Source organism: Emydura macquarii, unplaced genomic scaffold (assembly GCF_026122565.2).
Source record: "Emydura macquarii macquarii isolate MOO-44397 ecotype Brisbane River unplaced genomic scaffold, CSIRO-AGI_Emac_v2 contig_499, whole genome shotgun sequence".
Classification (NCBI taxonomy): domain Eukaryota; kingdom Metazoa; phylum Chordata; order Testudines; family Chelidae; genus Emydura; species Emydura macquarii.
In genome coordinates, this window is record NW_027130636.1 from 184,853 (window position 1) to 201,798 (window position 16,946).

At 41.8% G+C, this 16,946-nt stretch overlaps 1 protein-coding gene across 1 annotated transcript; it reads left to right on the forward strand.

The window, feature by feature from the left end:
• The first annotated feature begins 230 nt into the window (after positions 1 to 230).
• Positions 231 to 8,317, forward strand: FBXO45 (F-box protein 45). The gene is made up of 3 exons (XM_067538688.1): positions 231 to 486; positions 1,173 to 1,529; positions 5,678 to 8,317. The coding sequence occupies exons 1-3, from the start codon at positions 238 to 240 to the stop codon at positions 5,861 to 5,863; spliced, it is 792 nt and encodes a 263-aa protein (XP_067394789.1). The 5' UTR covers positions 231 to 237; the 3' UTR covers positions 5,864 to 8,317.
• Positions 8,318 to 16,946: the final 8,629 nt, after the last annotated feature.

Here is a 16,946-nt window from a genome sequence, read left to right on the forward strand (position 1 = left end):
GGAGGGCCTCCAGCTCGCACCGCCCCCCACTGTGCTGCTGGCTAGCGATAGCGAGGCTGGGCTGGCTTAGGCTGGTGCTGTGCGGCTCGCGCCGCCCGCCTCGGGGGCTGGGACAGCGGCTCGCGCCGCCGGGGGGGGGGTCTCGCGCAGGGGGAGGAGGGGCGGCGTCGGCGGCTGTTGCCGGCCGGCCGGCGCCGGGGGGGAGGGGCGAGCGGCCGGTGGGCGCCGCCTGAGGTGATGGCGGCGGGCGGTGGCGGCGCGGCGGGGGGCGCGGGCTGGCGGCTGCCCGGGCGGGTGCTGGAGCTGGTGTTCTCCTACCTGGAGCTGCGCGAGCTGCGCAGCTGCGCGCTGGTCTGCCGGCTGTGGCACCGCGTCCTGCACGGCGACGAGAACAGCGAGGTGTGGCGCAGCCTGGCCGCCCGCAGCCTGGCCGAGGAGGCGCTGCGCACCGACATCCTCTGCAACGTGCCCACCTACAAGGGCAAGGTGAGCGGGGCGCCGCCCCCGGCCTGGCCCGGCCCGGCCCGGCCCGGCGCGGGGAGACCAGCCCAACCGGCGCGCGCTGAGCCCCCGGGATCCCGGGCACCCCCCCCTCCCGCGCGGTCATAGCGACCGTGTCAGGCCGAGCGGTACCAGCCGGGCGCTGTTCCTCCGCCGGGCAGAGAATGGCAAGCACCAGATCTGGTGTCGGCGAAGTGTCCGCTTTTATCGGGGCAGGCTTGTCCTAGGAAGCTGCCTCCATCCTATTGCGTCTCGTCCAGCCAGCTGTTCAAAGCACGTCTGGTCAGCGGTGCTTAAAATACGCTGGGCAGCTGGCAGCCTATCCTCCTTGCTGCGGCCTGGGGAGCTGGAATGGGGTTAGCAATTTGAAAAATTGCCCTACTATAGGCAGGGCTTTGGGTTGCTTGTCTTCCAGGTGGTCCCCACGTCCTGCTATTCCCCTCAGTCCTCTCTCCTGCTCTCTGTGTCAGGGGCTCAGATACTCTGGTTCCTTACTCTCTGGAGTCTTCAGCTAGTAAGCCCCCTATCCTGCCTGTCTCCTCCAGCACTGTGGGTTTGTTTTTTTAAAGTTTGAAATTTGTTGGCAAAGAGCTGTAGGATGTTAAAGAATCAATTAATTTTATTAGTAATCCCTCCACTCAAAAATCCCTTCTCTCTTCCCTTGGTTTTAGGTACGGGCCTTTCAACATGCTTTCAGCACCAATGACTGCTCCAGGAATGTATACATCAAGAAAAATGGATTTACTTTGCACCGGAACCCCATTGCTCAGAGCACAGATGGGGCAAGGACCAAGATTGGCTTCAGCGAGGGTCGTCATGCTTGGGAAGTTTGGTGGGAGGGCCCCCTTGGCACAGTGGCAGTAATTGGAATCGCCACAAAACGGGCTCCCATGCAGTGTCAGGGCTATGTAGCACTGCTGGGCAGTGATGACCAGAGTTGGGGATGGAATCTGGTGGACAATAATTTGCTACATAATGGAGAAGTAAATGGCAGCTTCCCACAGTGCAATAATGCACCAAAATACCAGGTGAGTGAGACTAAGCACCAGCTAGAGGCTCTACTGTATTTGTGAACAGCTGTCCTTCAAGAATTGTTGGGCAAGAAAAAGACTTCATTGCCAAATAAGCGTAAATACAGTTCTTTGATATGTTTCCTTTCTATTATAAAAATGTCTGTCTCCTAAATTGGTCTTACATAGCAGCATATACACTATGTTTACCTTTTGAGGGGAAAAATGTACTTTATTACTTTTTTTCTAATTTACCGTTCTTTAGATTACATCCCCATATGGTGTACAGATTCTGGATCCAATGTTGTCTTCTCATGTTAGAATAAAATTAAACTTGTACCCTTCTTTTATCTTAAATCTTACTGAAATTATCCTGCATTCATACAGTTCATTGAAAGGCAGCTACTTCTTTTTGTAATAAAAAGTATTAGAGCATTCTGTATGTTTTAACCAGTGATTTGTCCACCAAAAACATGGCTATGTTTGATAAGCATTTTAGTCTTTTTGGTGCATCCCACTGTTAAGTGTGCTGGGTCTGGTCAGTACTTAAATAGGAATTCTCTAGGTGATGTTGAAGTGATGGTCATTCAATAATTGGTATTCTTCTTAGAGGTGATATCTTTTGATTAAGACATAAATTGATGTTCAGATAACTTGCCATAATTAAAGAGTGTGTTGTCGTCCCCTCCCCTCCCCCATAACGATATTTAGCTTTGGCCAAATTCCACTTTTGGATAACTACATCCTGCCTGCTAGATTTCCTGACAGTACAGATTCAGTTGAATACATTATACTTCCTGATTTATAGTTTTATGTAGTGTTTTTGTGTGATGTTCCACTTCAGAGGTGACTGCATTTCAGTGGGTGAACACTGTTTAATAATTATTTGTATATAATATTCCTAAAGCTTTAAAATTTCTAAACACAAAAGAGAAGCTTACAAGAAATGGAAGCTTGGACAGATGACTAGGCAGGAGTATAAAAATATTGCTTGAGCATGCAGAGGTGAAATCAGGAAGGCCCAAAGCACAATTGGAGTTTCAGCTAACCAGGGACGTGAAAGGTAACAAGAAGGGTTTCTACAGGTATGTTAGCAACATGAAGAAGGTCAGGGAAAGTGTGGTACCTTACTGAATGGGGGAGGCAACCTAGTGATAGATTATGTGGAAAAAGCTGAAGTACTCAATGCTTTTTTTGCCTCTGTCTTCACAGACAAGGTCAGTTCCCAGACTACTGCACTGGGCAGCACAGTATGGGGAGGAGGTGAGCAGCCCTCAGTGGTGAAAGAACAGGTTCAGGGTTATTTAGAAAAGCTGGATACGCACAAGTTCAGGGGGTCGGATGCAATGCTTCTGAGGCAGTTGGCTGATGTGATTGAAGAGCCATTGGTCATTACCTTTGAAAACTTACGGTGATCGGGGGAGGACCTGTTTGATTAGAAATAGACAAACATAGTGCCTTCTTTAAAGAAGGGAAGAAGAAAGATTTGGGGAACTGCAGACCAGTCGGCCTCACCTCAGTCCCTGGAAAAATCATGGAGCAAGTCCTCAAGGAATCCATTTTTAAGCACATGGAGGAGAGGAAGGTGATCAGGAACAGTCAGTATGGTTTCACCAAGGGGAAGTCATGTCTGACTATCCTGATCCTCTTCTATGAAGAGGTGACTAGCTCTGAGGATGTGGGAAAGCAGAGGACGTGATCTACCTTGACTTTAGCAAAGCTATTGATACAGTCTCCTGCAGTTTTCTTGCCAGCAAGTTAAAGAGGTATGGGTTGGGTGGATGGACTATAAAGTGGATGGAAATCTGGCTAGATCATTGGGTTCAATGAGTAGTGATCAACAGCTTGATGTCTAGTTGGCAGCTGGTATCAAGCAGAGTGCCCCAGTGGTCAGTCCTGGGGCTGGTTTTGTTCAAGATCCTCATTAATGATATGGATGATGGGATGGATTGCACCCTCAGCAAGCTTGTGGATTAAACTAAGCTGGGCAGAGTGGTAGATAGGCTGGAGGGTAGGGATAGGATAGAGTGACCTAGACAAATTGGAGGATTGGGCCAAAAGAAATCTGATGAGGTTCAACAAGGACAAGTGCAGAGTCCTCCACTTATGATAGAAGAATCCCATGCACTGCTACAGACTGGGGGTCGACTGGCTAAGCAGCAGTTCTGCAGAAAAGGACCTGGGAGTTAGTGGATAAGAAGCTGAATATGAGTCAGCAGTGTGCCCTTATTGCCAAGAAGGCAAACGGCATATTGGGCTGCATTAGTAGGAGCATTGCCAGCAGATCGAGGGAAGTGATTATTCCCCTCTGTTCGGCACTGATGAGGCCACGTTTAGAGTATTGTGTCCAGTTTTGGGCCTACCCCACTACAGAAAGGATGTGGACAAATTGGAGAGAGTCCAGTGAAGGGCAACAAAAATGTTTAGGGGGTTGGAGCAAATGACTTACGAGGAGAGGCTGAGGGAACTAGGCTTGTTTAGTTTGCAAAAGAGAAGAATGAGGGTGGGATTTGATAGCAGCCTTCAGCTTCCTGAAGTGGGAGTTCTAAAGAGGATTGAGCTAGGCTGTTCTCAGTGGTGACAGGTGACAGGACTAGGACCAATGGTCTCAAGTTGCAGTGCGGGAGGTCTAGGTTGGATATTAGGAGAAACCTTTTTCACTAGGAGGATGGTGAAGCATTGGAGTGGGTTACCTAGGGAGGTGGTGGAATCTCCATCTTTAAAGGTTTTTATGGTCCAGCTTGACAAAGCCCTGGCTGGGATGATTTAGTTGGGGTTAGTCCTGCTTTGAGCAGTGGGTTGGACTAGATGATCTCCTGAGATCCCTTCCTACCCTAATCTTCTATGATTCTGTGAAATCCCCTCTCTATGTAAAGTTAGGTGTCTGAATTGTATAGCAAACATGATCTGTATAATGGCAGTTAAATTTAAAAATTGCACTTTTCTCTGAAATATGCACCTCTGATTTTTTGTATGTAAAACATAAGATTACTGTAATTTAAAGATTAGAGAGATTTTTTTTCCTGTAGTTGACTTTGTGTGTTTGACAGCATTGTGTATAATCACTCTACCTATTTACTTTTTGTTCTCAGTTCCCCTTATTGTTTGGGTCTATCACACCCAAATAGGAAATGAGAATGGGGGAGAATTTTAAAACCACAGAAATTATCATGGAGACTCAAGGATATGGTAATAGACAAAACTGCTTTGATCTTAGTTTTTAAATTGACTGGATTTCTAGTTGTTGTCTCTTCAATGTATGCTTGAATTAAGTAAAGCAAGTAAGATGATCTTTCTATCTATAAAGTAAAGACTAAAAGGTATCCTTTAAGTACCCTCTTATAAATTAGAGATTAAAGGAGACTACATTTGAGGGTAGCTTGACTCTTCCACAAAATAGAAGCTTGTGTAGTATCATGTTACTCCTTGCTGTTGGGAACTGTGACTTATTTAAATTTCAAATCATGGTCTAGGACAATGAGCTGACATGCAATATCATGTTTATATGCTGATCTGTGATTCTATGTTCAGTGTTCATTACTCTCATATAATCTCTTCTGGCAAAAAATGGGAAAAGCCTACACATTGGTGTGAAATGTCCTGCTGTATTTGTAAATAAGAGAGTAATGCTGATGCTCAGAGTTCATGCGTGGCCAAAAACATTTTTCAGTGCACGTGGCATACAGCATCTACTTTCTTAAAACCAGTTCTGTGGCTTTAAAATCTCTCTGCAAAGGCTTTACCTATTTATCATAAAGAAAGCTATATTCAGAGTCATGGGAAATAATGGCCTCCGCCCTGCACAAAATTGCCACATACTGCAGAACACTGAAGTAGATGTAATGCAGGTATTAATTCTTACTGCCAGAACAGTCACATGCGAAAGGTCACATTTGGTGGTTGAACTATGTATGGGGCATTTAGCATTGTGATGGTTAAAGAAACAATGTCAACTTGAAATTGTCTGTTCAGCTATACAGAATCTTGTGATCATCCCCTGCAACTGACACTCCCACAGAAAAATTAATTCATATCTTGAGAAACAGAAAAATGCCTTTCTTCTAAGGCCTCCTGTTCTACTGTCTATGTTCTGTTTTCATTTTATTTCCCTTTAATGGGTTTCCCTTTGAATATTGACTGACTCTTCTTCCTATCTCCATTTGCAGATAGGTGAGAGGATTCGAGTCATCTTGGACATGGAAGACAAGACATTAGCCTTTGAGCGAGGCTATGAGTTCCTGGGAGTTGCATTCAGAGGACTGCCAAAGGCCTGCCTGTATCCAGCAGTGTCTGCTGTGTATGGCAACACAGAGGTGACATTGGTCTACTTGGGAAAACCTCTAGATGGATGACATTGATTGTTTCATTGGGACATCAAGATGTGGAAGACCTGGAGGAGAAATCTGCTTGTTGGTTAGATGGAAACATGAACTTGAAATAGTGTGGGTGTGTGTGTAAGAAACATCCAGGAAAACAAAAGAATTGTGATTTGGAGAACCAGCCATACTGCAGGAATTGTTACATTTCCTTTTTCTACCAGGCCAGAAAAATCCTCAGGGTTGCAGTTGGTTGAGTGGGCAGTTCACACATGCATGTTGCAACAGATTTCATTGCTAAATTGGCAATGTGTGACCTCAAATATGTAATTTTATAGAAGTGGTTGAGGAAATTAACCTGAGGTTTGTAGGTCGTGTGTTTTGTGAAAGACTCTCATTTTAAAACTGTGTTCCTTCCTTTTGGGCCAGTGTGGCTACCAGAGAAGAAAGAGTCTAGCTGGGTTTTATTTATGTTTTTTAACATACTGAGAAGCATGGTCTGCCTGGACTGCACTTCTCTCATATAATGAGATATAAAACGTGTGCAGCTATTTTTAAGTGTATTTTAAAGGTTGTATATACAGAACACGTTTAAAAAAAAATCCTGTTAAACAAAACAAAAGGTTTGCTTTGTTCTAAACTGGGATATAATTTCTTAAAGGAAAAACCACTACATGGCATCAGAACAACCTCTGTTGACAGATAGACATCATACATGCAAATGTACTTTTTTTATTGTGTTATAAAGGATCTTGGGATGCTTTTGTGGAGGAAGGTGCTACATAGGCTCATTTGGATGTGGTTAAAAGTTTTTACATGGCTAGAGTAATCTTTTTTTTTGTTTTCTATGACAAAAAGAAGCCCCCCATAAGTTTTGTTTTGCCACAAACAGGGACTGCAAACCTGTTTGTTGAGTTGATCTTCTCTTGATGCAGAAAAACTAATTAATCTTTACAAAGTCTTAAAGTTTATCATCAATATTGTAAAATGAGGCTTTCAAAGTAATATGAAAAACAATGTTAAACTTCATGGGTCTAGATTTTATTTTCCTGTTAAAGTGTTTTTATAAGGGTTCAAGGCTTCCTTTTACCTGACTTAAGTTAGATTGTTTTTAAAAACAAATATCCCTAAATATTCAGGTATGGGCTCTGTCCTCCTACGGCCAAGAATAGTAAAACTCTCATCTCCCTCTGGCAGGAATTCTGGATCAGCTCTAGTGTGTGGGGTTTTCACCCATTTCATTTTTCTAAAAACTATTTTTCACAAACTTGTCAGCATTACAATGCTCATGGAATCTGAGAAGGCTATGATACCAATCAGTTGTGTCCTAAGGAAGTGCGTGTAGGTACTGTTGCAGATGCTTTCCACAGAGTCTGAAAGCTCAGCAGTGGTCTGGGAAACCACAAGCCTCCATGTTGAAAAATGCAAAGTTAGCCCCCAACCTGGCAGTAACATCTTAACCTCTAAGCCTTGAGGCCAGTCCTTTGTATTAATATTTTATTTCTTATTTCTTGATGTTTCTCCAAGCCTCTCAGAGCTATTTTAAATGCTTCAGGATTATTGGCAAAATGCTTTGAGGGAAGGGAGAAGGAAATGTTTATACAAACCCTTAATTTGTCTGTGCTAGAGAATCCGAATTATGTAATCTCAGACACATCTTTGAGTTGTCTGTGTATGGGCAAGAGGAAATTCTTAAGTTATTGATTTAATTTTTTTCTGTTATCTGATTAAGCCAGGGGAAATGGAATAGGTAGCTGCCTGGAATAATTGGGGTGCTGCTGAAGAACTACGTTTGGAATGCTTTTTACATAAGTTATAACAGGGTTCTGCCCTGGAACAAACTATGTACATTGTTGCAACTTGAAGGGTTTTAAAGTATTTATTTGTTTTATGTGTAGTCTGTTACTTAAAGGGAATATCTGTTGAGGTCAGTTTCTTTTGTCTGTTTGTTTGAAAACAAAATGCATATTAAGAAATGAAAGACCTTTTAAAACATGGAACTGAAACATGGAACAGTTGAATGAAGTGAGACTGGTATATGTGAATAACTTTTAGAAGAATCTGATTGTTACAAACATTAACTATTTGTATTAGACTGTAAACTATATATCAGTACAGTAGAACATTATGGCATCAATTTAAAAAACTGTCCAAAAGTGAAAAAAAAATTCAGTTAGATTAATTAATGTGCTCTCTAAATGAGTCTTGGAAGACATGGTTTCAGCACTTGTTTATGGATTCCAAGTCGATATAGCTAACCTCAAGAATTCTTCCAGAGAATTTTGCTCATGAATTAGGTTTCACTTTTTGTTTTTCAGGTAATGTCATGCCCCCTTTTCCTATAAATTAGAAATGGTGGAAGTTGAACATCCTTTCCTTTGGGTGGGTGGGGAACAACTTGCTTATGTAAACTTCTTATAACTTATTACTGGAGACCAATGCTAGCTGTACAAAATATTAAAATAAACTCTGCTATAACATAAAAGGAAATGTTTGTGTATTGGTATAACAGTATTCATGGTATGTTGATGGGGGAGATGAAGTAGCAATTTTGAGAGTATTGAATTGGAGAAATTTCATTTAGTCCAATTGGCCAAAAAGATGAGGGCCATTGTGACTTATTTCTGCTGTTTAATTTTCAATGTGGGCATTTAAAAAAAAAAAAAAAAAAAAAAAAAAAAAAAGGCCAGAGAACCTGACCAATGATTTTGAAAAGTATGTAACTCAATGGTTTGTATATTTGCTTGTGTACTCTTTGAAAGACAGGAAATCTCACAGGTGGCTCTCAGCAACACTCCCTAAGAGCCGGAAAGATGTTGGTTCAAGTTACACAGCAGGAGAGGGGTTGATACTCATTGCTGAGACTGCATTGCTGTGTGTGCAGTGCTGCACAGAGAGTTCTTTTTGCCACTCTGTGGTTCTTGATGGGAAAGTTAAAGATATTGGGTACTTTTAAGGAGAGTGAATAAACGTTTCCCCTCTTAATAAAAGGCTCTAGAGTGAATGTTGATGGAAGTTGTTTGTATTACGATAGCTGAATAAAGAATTTTTGAGGCACTTTGATCACTTTTAACTCATCACTTAAAGTTAGGAAAATCAGTTGTCCTTTTATTTTGAGTAGTGTAAATCTGTGGCAAGAAATCTTCCGTTATTTTATGCAGGGGGAACAATCATCAAAGGGATGCTTGCTGATAGAGATTTATCACCCTGCTGACATACTCATTTCCTTTCAGATCTTACTCTGGGCAACTGATTTTATGGCAAATGCATTCATTAGAAAAATATTTTAGGAGTAATACTTTCTCTCACCCTATGGCTGGTAAGCGTTTTGCCATTAAGTATGTTTGTTTATATAATACTGATTTGTAGCTTTCTGGGTTTTTTTTTTTTTTTTTTTTTGCTCATCACTCTTAAAATGGTATACTTAACAGGTAGTATCACTAGGAAAGGAGAATTTAAGGAACTGTGCTGCTACCCCCAAACTACCTTTTCTATATAGATGCTGCTTTTAAAATGGCTTAATTAGAGAAAACTTGTTTCAAATGAAAAGTTTTCTGCTCACTGATTTGTTACATTAGTGAAATATACCCAGACGCTCTACAGTTGAGAATATCTGAAAATAAATCTGTAATCAAAAGGGCTTATTTTGGATAACCAATTGGTAAATAATGTTCATCTCTCTTCTATGTTTTGGATTTTGGGGAATATAAAAATATAACTGAAGGTAAGACAAGTGGTGATGTTAGCTGACTTTTGTTATGATCTGTTGGATTTGTGGCTGCTTTTGGATGCTTCTTTGCAGAAGTACACAGATTAATTTTTCTTCCCTTTTGGCTAGGGCATGGGTGGCTTGTGTTAGATGTGGCTCTTGCCACTGTCATCTGTACCTTTTTCACCTCTAGCCTTAGTTACACTAACTCGGGCTACACTTGAAGAATGCTCAGAAGTGTCAGCTAGTGGAGAATGCAGCTCCCTATTTATTACTGTCATCTAACTCTTGGAGCACATATTTACATGGTTTTCCATAGGGCTCTTTTGCTTCCAATTTGTTTGCAGATGCAGTTCAAGATGGTATGTTTATCTCAAGGCTCTTCATTGTTTGGGTCCTGGTTAGGTACAGAGAGTTAGTGTCTAATGTAATCTTCCTCAGCTGAAATGAGTGTAGGTGATCTAACTTGGTGTGTGTTTTGTACAGGTAGTGGCCTTTCAGTTCTTGAGCTCCTCCTTAGTCTGAAAGGGCTCGAATTTGAAGGTCTTTAGGGCAAAGCCTGTCTATTTACTCAGATTCTCCTTGAAAGGGCAGCTGTAGTGGGGAAAGGGGGGTTCCATTCAATTTTGGAGGAGTTACAGATGGACTTCTGTCTGGATCATGAATATTTTATTAATTGATTTGTGCTTTTAAGTCTTTTGTTGTAAGTGTGCCTAGAAAGATACTATGTGATACATGACTTTAAAAAACAGATGATCATCTGTTCATCCTGTATGGAGAAGCCAAGAAGAGCTTAAAAACTTACAAAAGGCAAGACATACTTCCCCAGCTTTGGGGCCCATGCTGCTAGAGGAATACTGCAACCTGGTCAGAAGCAATATGGTCCTAGTGGTATCTCTACAGTACTGGGAGTTACAATCAAAGTGCTTCTGAACTTGACTTTAAATAAGTCATCTGACCTTTGTTTTCCCCATCAGTAAAATGAAAATACTTCTACTTAATAGAGGTAGTAAATCATAATTAAAAATTTTTGAAAGTATGCGGTGCTTTGGAAATACTAAGTATTGTTTTTACATTTGTTTCAGTTAAAATGCAGTGGCAGCAGAAATAAAAGCCCAAACTAGCGAATTGTATTGCATGTGACTTCTTTTGCTAGAAGCCAAGGTACTTGCATTCAGTTGATTTTACTAATTTTACGAATCTTGTTTATTTGTCAGGTGACAAAGCTAGCCTGGAGCAGATGGCCTTGATCATAGGTGTGTCTGGTTCTGTGGGCTGTACCATTACATATTTTATGTTGAATCTGAGTTTTTTCATGGACTTATTTGTACCCTTCTTTCCATATTTGAATCCCAATGAAAACCTGATGTAAATTAGCTTTTTCTCTCTTCACCATTTTTTCTTGCCTCTATTACGTATGAATCCATATTTTTAAATCTGCTTAACACACGGACATATTTCCAGATGGCTGGCTTTTTCTGTACAATTTCCATTGTGGGAGTAAAGAGGTGGTTGTGGCATCAGCAGGGGTGAATTATAGCAATTTGGTGATAAAACTGGTCCTAAAACTTTTTCTTTGTATTTGTGATTAAATCTAACTTGTAATTGATCCGGATGTGATTGCCAGATCTGTGTATTTTAATTCTGATGATTTAGCTCTAATTGAATCTCTTCATTTCTTGCCCTCTTTCTTGGATGTATTAATTCTAATCTTTTTATAAAGAAGGACATTTTTTAATAGTCCCAGATGATGTTGAAGACACTATCTCACAATAACTAGAAATTGAACGTTTGTTTTAGTTTCTACCCTAGAATAAGTAATTTCTCTCAAAATGTTGTTGAACAAGGATTTGTCATTTTCTTTTCCAATGTTCACTGGAATGCCTGTGGGATAGCTTTTGAACTGATGCCTTAAAATACTGCCTGACTCTTGGAAAAAATCTTGTTGAACTGGAATTAGGCTGGCAGGTTACACTCTTGTAACTTGTAATTTAAATAATCCTGAGACTTTGTGCTGCTTCCATGCTCTTGATGCTATATGATTATATCCTCTTTGGAACTGCTTTTGAATCTACTGCAGAGCAGCTGTGTTCTGTGAATCCATAAGCAAAATTACTGTTCTGTTGTTGAAATCTGCTTTGAGGTTCTTTAAATCTCAAGACCAAGGTTTTTAAAAGTGAGAGCCTAAAATGAGGCTCCAAGGTTCATATTTCAGCTCCTAAGCATGTAGCTTCCACAGAGCGATGGCCACTCGCTTCTCCACCATCAGAGCTTGTTTCAAGTGAGTATTCATGCACTTCAGGGAGGAGGACAGCTCCGTGCAAAGTCCAAGGAGAGTGGCCTTTCGCATGCGAAAGTTCTGCAGCCGCTGGTCATCATCCCACAGCTGCATAACGATACAGTCCCACCAGTCTGTGCTTGTTTCTCTGGACCAGAACTGGCACTCCACGGACTACAGATGATGTGTTACGGCCTGCAGCAATCGTGAATTGTTACACTGGTCACGTCCCCAGAGGGAAGCCCTGGTGCAGGAGCCTGCCCCCCAGCAGTGGCAAGGAAAAGCTGTACTCAGGTTTGGCCCAGCTGGTCCTCTGTCATGATCGGGGAGTGGTGGAGCCAAAATAGAGTGAGTGGTATTGCAAACATGGGCACAGGGGTCACAGCACTGCTCAGGTTTAGTGCTGCAACACCTCTGCCATTTATTGTGCATGGCAATCAAGACCATTTTGCTCAAACGTGTCCCGTTTATGTTGGCATTCTACAGTTTGGTAAAGACTGGACAGCCATAGATCTAGATTCGTATCTAAAGTGGATAACGGCGTGAAAGGAACTTCTTGGTCTTCTCTGAGATTGTATTTTATTCAAACCACAGTCCCATGGATTTGTAGGCTGAAGTTTAAAGAAGTCAGTCATGACAGTTGAAAATAGTCTAACCTTTGTTAATTACAGTTGTGTTGCTCCCTAGGGGTACCCAGAGTTGTGAGGCACCACACCACCACTTGCCCTCGTCATGAGGAAGGCTTGTCTGTGTCTGCTGTGGATCAGCTCTGTTAAACCACCAGCTTCTGGTAGCACAAGCTCTTGCCTTCCAGGCCTTTGTCTCTGTACAGGTTAGTGAAAGGCCCACACCAACCTTTAAGTACTTGTCGTGTTCACCCCCTTCCCAACAGAACTTTCACAGAATTACCAGGCCTGCTGTTCCCAAAGGAACAGGGCACACCATCTTATAAATTGAACTCAGGATATCTTATAATGAAAACAAGACCAAGATTATCATCAAAGAACAGAGATTCAAGTGACAGTGAGTAAGAATACTGAAAACAAAAAGGTTACATAAAATCATAGAAGATGAGGGTTGGAAGGGACCTCAAGAGGTCGTCTAGTCCAACCCCCTGCTCAAAGCAGGAATAACCTCAACTAAATCATTCCAGCCTGGGCTTTGTCAAGCCAGGCCTTAAAAACCTCTAAGGGTGGAGATTCCACCACCTCCGTCGGTAACCCATTCCAGTGCTTCACCACCCTCCTAGTGACAATGTTAACCTCTTGTCTAAAGAAACTTTATCTCACCCAACATTCTCTCCAGCATTTGCAATGAAGCCTGGTTGAGACCCTTCTTTCATGAAGTAAACACTGCTTGCTTCCTTCCAAGGTGGAGGATGATGGGGTGTCTTTGTCCGCAAAATATGCTTGAACCAACCTTTGATGTGCACTCCAAAATAAGGTGCTCCCATCCCCTCTCCTTGCTTTTCCTGATGCTTTTTTCTCTCTGTTTTCACAATCTTTCCTTAGCATTTGGTTCAGACCCCTTGTGAACTATGCAATACTTAATTTCCTTGTAAACAGCCTGCTGGATCAAGGTTTCTTGTCTGCCAGAAAACCTATTTTTCATCTTTGCTGGTGACAAGTGACACCAGCTTTTAATCTGAGACCTCACTTGACTTTTTGGTGAACTAGACTGTATATGCCAGACTCAGGAGATCCCTGTAACCCCTATGCAGCCCCTCTGTGCCCATTGCCATTTGGCACTAAGAGATGCCTGGGTCACATGAGTAGATTGGTCTCAAAATTAATTGGAGAGGCTTATTTATACAAAATAAAACCTGCTCAGAGAAATGGGGAGCAAAGATCTGTTTTGGACCAGAATGAGAGAGCACACATTTCACCTCCCCAAAATCCCTCCAGCATCTTGACAGCATGGTTGTGTGTGCGCTAAACTTGGTGGTGAAGCAAGTGGAATTGGGATTTGCACTCCAAAGTAAATGTATTTGGTGGTTTCTGTCTGATACCCATTTGTACATGCCACCACTTGCAGCTTCTGCTCAGACACACCAGAAGTGGATTGAAATATTAGAAAGCTTGGAGATCTGCACTGTCAGGTACATGTGAAGAATATTTCCTATTGCTTTGTCAGACCCTGCTTAACTGAAGCAAATAGCATATAGCTACTTATGAAACAAAGGCTTAAAGATCTTCCCCTTCAAAAAGTTGCTTTATCTGAATTTTCATTTTTTAAAACAGCTCTAGATAAATATGTATATACCAACATTAATATCCGCTAGTAGGTTCTTTGTATCGTGGACTGAATGCTATGCTGATCAAACCCGTTTTCAAATTAGTCTTATTCCAACAGCAGAGGGCAGCATGTTATCAAACAGACCAAAGAAGGCTAAAAAGCCAGAGCTGGGGGGGAGGGGAAGAAATGATAAAGCATTCACCAAAGTCAACCTCAAAGCTAAACCAGTGTAATGTGGCATGTACCGCTACACTTGTTCCTTCTCCACAATGATTTTTTCCCCCTTCCTTTTCACATTCTGGAACGCAGAGAATGATAATTTCACATCATGATGGGTGTCAAACACTTACAGATTAATGTAGCATCAGAATGGAGTTTAAAACTAAATTATGGTGCTTTGTAGCCTTCTAAGTTATAGTTTTCTTTTGGTTGTGGATTTAATTTATTGTATTCCAGGAAAAAATAAAATCAATAACTCCTAATGCAGAGCCAGATTAAATATTAGTTAGAGAGAAACAGGGTAGTATGAAATCTGAAATGTGGGAGTGGTTCACTGTTAAATGTAAAGCTATGTTACATCCTGGTTCTTGCTTTATCTTCAGCTCTGAACATAATCTCTGGTGGCGGGCAGATCTTGCAGTGTTTCTGGGATGTGATGTTTATTGACTGACGGATTAGTCTGCTGCTCTTCTCAGAGAGCTACACAGCAGATCACATAGTCTGTCTGAGCTCTCTACTTTTTCTTCTATCATTTGCATATGTGAACTATTCAGTACTCTGGCTAAGTGGAAAAATAAATACTAGAACCAAAACAAGTAATAGCTTTGTTTTGAGCTTCTTACAGAGTGACCTAGACAAATTGGAGAATTGGGCCAAAATAAATCTGATGAGGTTCAACAAGGACAAGTGCAGGGTCTTCCACTTAGGACGGAAGAATCTTATGCACAGGTACAGACTGGGGACCGACGAGCTAGGCAGCAGATCTGCAGAAAAGGACCTGGGAGTTACAGTGGATAAGAAGCTGGATGTGAGTCAGCAGTGTGCCCTGGTTGCCAAGAAGGCTAATGGCATATTGGGCTGCATTAGCAGGAGCATTGCCAGCAGATCGAGGGAAGTGATTATTCTCCTCTATTTGACATTGGTGAGGCCGCATTTGGAGTATTGTTTCCAGTTTTGGGTCCCCCCTCCCCCCACTGCAGAAAGGATGTGGACCGATTGGAGAGAGTCCAGGGAGGATGGAGCTAGGCTGTTCTCAGTGGTAGCAGATGACAGAAGAAGGAGCAATGGTCTCAAGTTGCAGTGGGGGAGCTCTAGGTTGGATATTAGAGAGAACTTTTTCACTAGGAGGGTGGTGAAGCACTGGAATGGGTTACGTAGGGTGGTATCTTTAGAGGTTTTTAAGCCATGGCTTGACAAAGCCCTGACTGGGATGATTTAGCTGAGGTTAGTTCTGCTTTAGCAGGGGGTTGGACTAGATGACCTTCTGAGGTCTCTTCCAACTCTAATCTTCTATGATTCTTTCAGGTACAACGTCAGTGGCTGGCTCTCCAAGGCACTACAGGGGCCATATCATACTGCTTTAAAAAAAGAAGAGGGGAAAATTGTGGAAGTTTACAGGTTGACTGGTATACCTGGCCATTTTCATTATGATACATGTGCATCAAATAAAATAAGGCGCCTCAAGTTCATCCTTTTAAAAAATAGTAGATTGGCTTATCTTGACTCTGTGGAAGTTGATTTCAAAGCTGCATGTGAGAGAAGGTGTGATGCCTGCCTGCCAGAGGTGGAAGGACTGGGGCAAAGGAGGGCTATAGAGTGTGAGCAGGTCTCCTGACTTTCTCAAGTATTCAATTAACTTGATTTTTAATCCAACATAAGATCCTGTTTGTCTGACACAATGTGTAGCATATGGTTGGCCATCTTGGCCAGAGAGGATAGGTTACTTGGGATGTATATAGGTCTGTGGGAGGACTCACTATAATACTTTCACTTCCCTTTGTATTAATGACTTTTCTCCTAAAGAGAAGTGAGAACTAAGGGCTGGTGTATATGGGGAAGATGACCAGAATAAACTATTCTGCTTCATGGATTAAGCAAAATTGGAGAAAGGCACTCTTATTTTGGAATAAGTGTGTCCACACAAGGAGTTATTCTGCAATAGCAATTCTAGTCAATTTCCCCAGGTAGACAAGCTCTTAAGTGCAGGAAAAGGCTCTATGTGACTGTGCAGATGTGGGTTACTATTTTGCCACACTTGCATTGTTGAATGATGTCAGTAACAGTGACTTTTCTTTGTACTTTGATCCTTGATATTTTAGTATCCAGAGTCTTGCAAATTGTACATTAGAAAAAATAACAATGTATTCTAGTACTAGCATAAACAGGGTTCAGGAGTTTTTACCACTGTCATGAAAACCTGTGCTGAGCAGCCTGATCTCATACTGGTAAAAATGCCTGAGCTCTGTCTATGCTAGCACTTTCACCACTGCTGGAAAATGGATACAACATTTTTTAGTGTAGATGGAACCAGAGACCAAAATGTAGGATTCCTCAGTTTATATCTGAGGTTTTCCTCAGCTCTGGGTAGACGAGGAAGGAGAGAGTTGTATTCTTTTCTATCTTGTACATTCAAAAACTTGTTTATACTTGTATACGAATGAATTACCAACAGCTGTCTAGAACATTTAAACTTCCAGAAAACCTTATCTTGGTTCACAGATTATAAGGAAGTGCTAATACTTACATTTCTATATTAACTGAAAGCTAAGACATTGTTAATACATTTAATGTTTGATTCCGGGCAATACGGTCCTGTTATATGCATCATTCTAACAAATGGAGCAGGAAATTCATCTCCTCAGTTTAAGTTCTTACATTAAGGGAGTGGGATGTGCCTT

Bases quoted from the DNA above. Each gene is read 5' to 3' on its own strand.
- FBXO45 (XM_067538688.1), top strand. From the start codon at position 238: ATGGCGGCGGGCGGTGGCGGCGCGGCGGGGGGCGCGGGCTGGCGGCTG. The intron at 487-1,172 runs GTGAGCGGGGCG...CCTTGGTTTTAG, and splicing joins TGCCCACCTACAAGGGCAAG to GTACGGGCCTTTCAACATGC. The intron at 1,530-5,677 runs GTGAGTGAGACT...CTCCATTTGCAG, and splicing joins ATAATGCACCAAAATACCAG to ATAGGTGAGAGGATTCGAGT.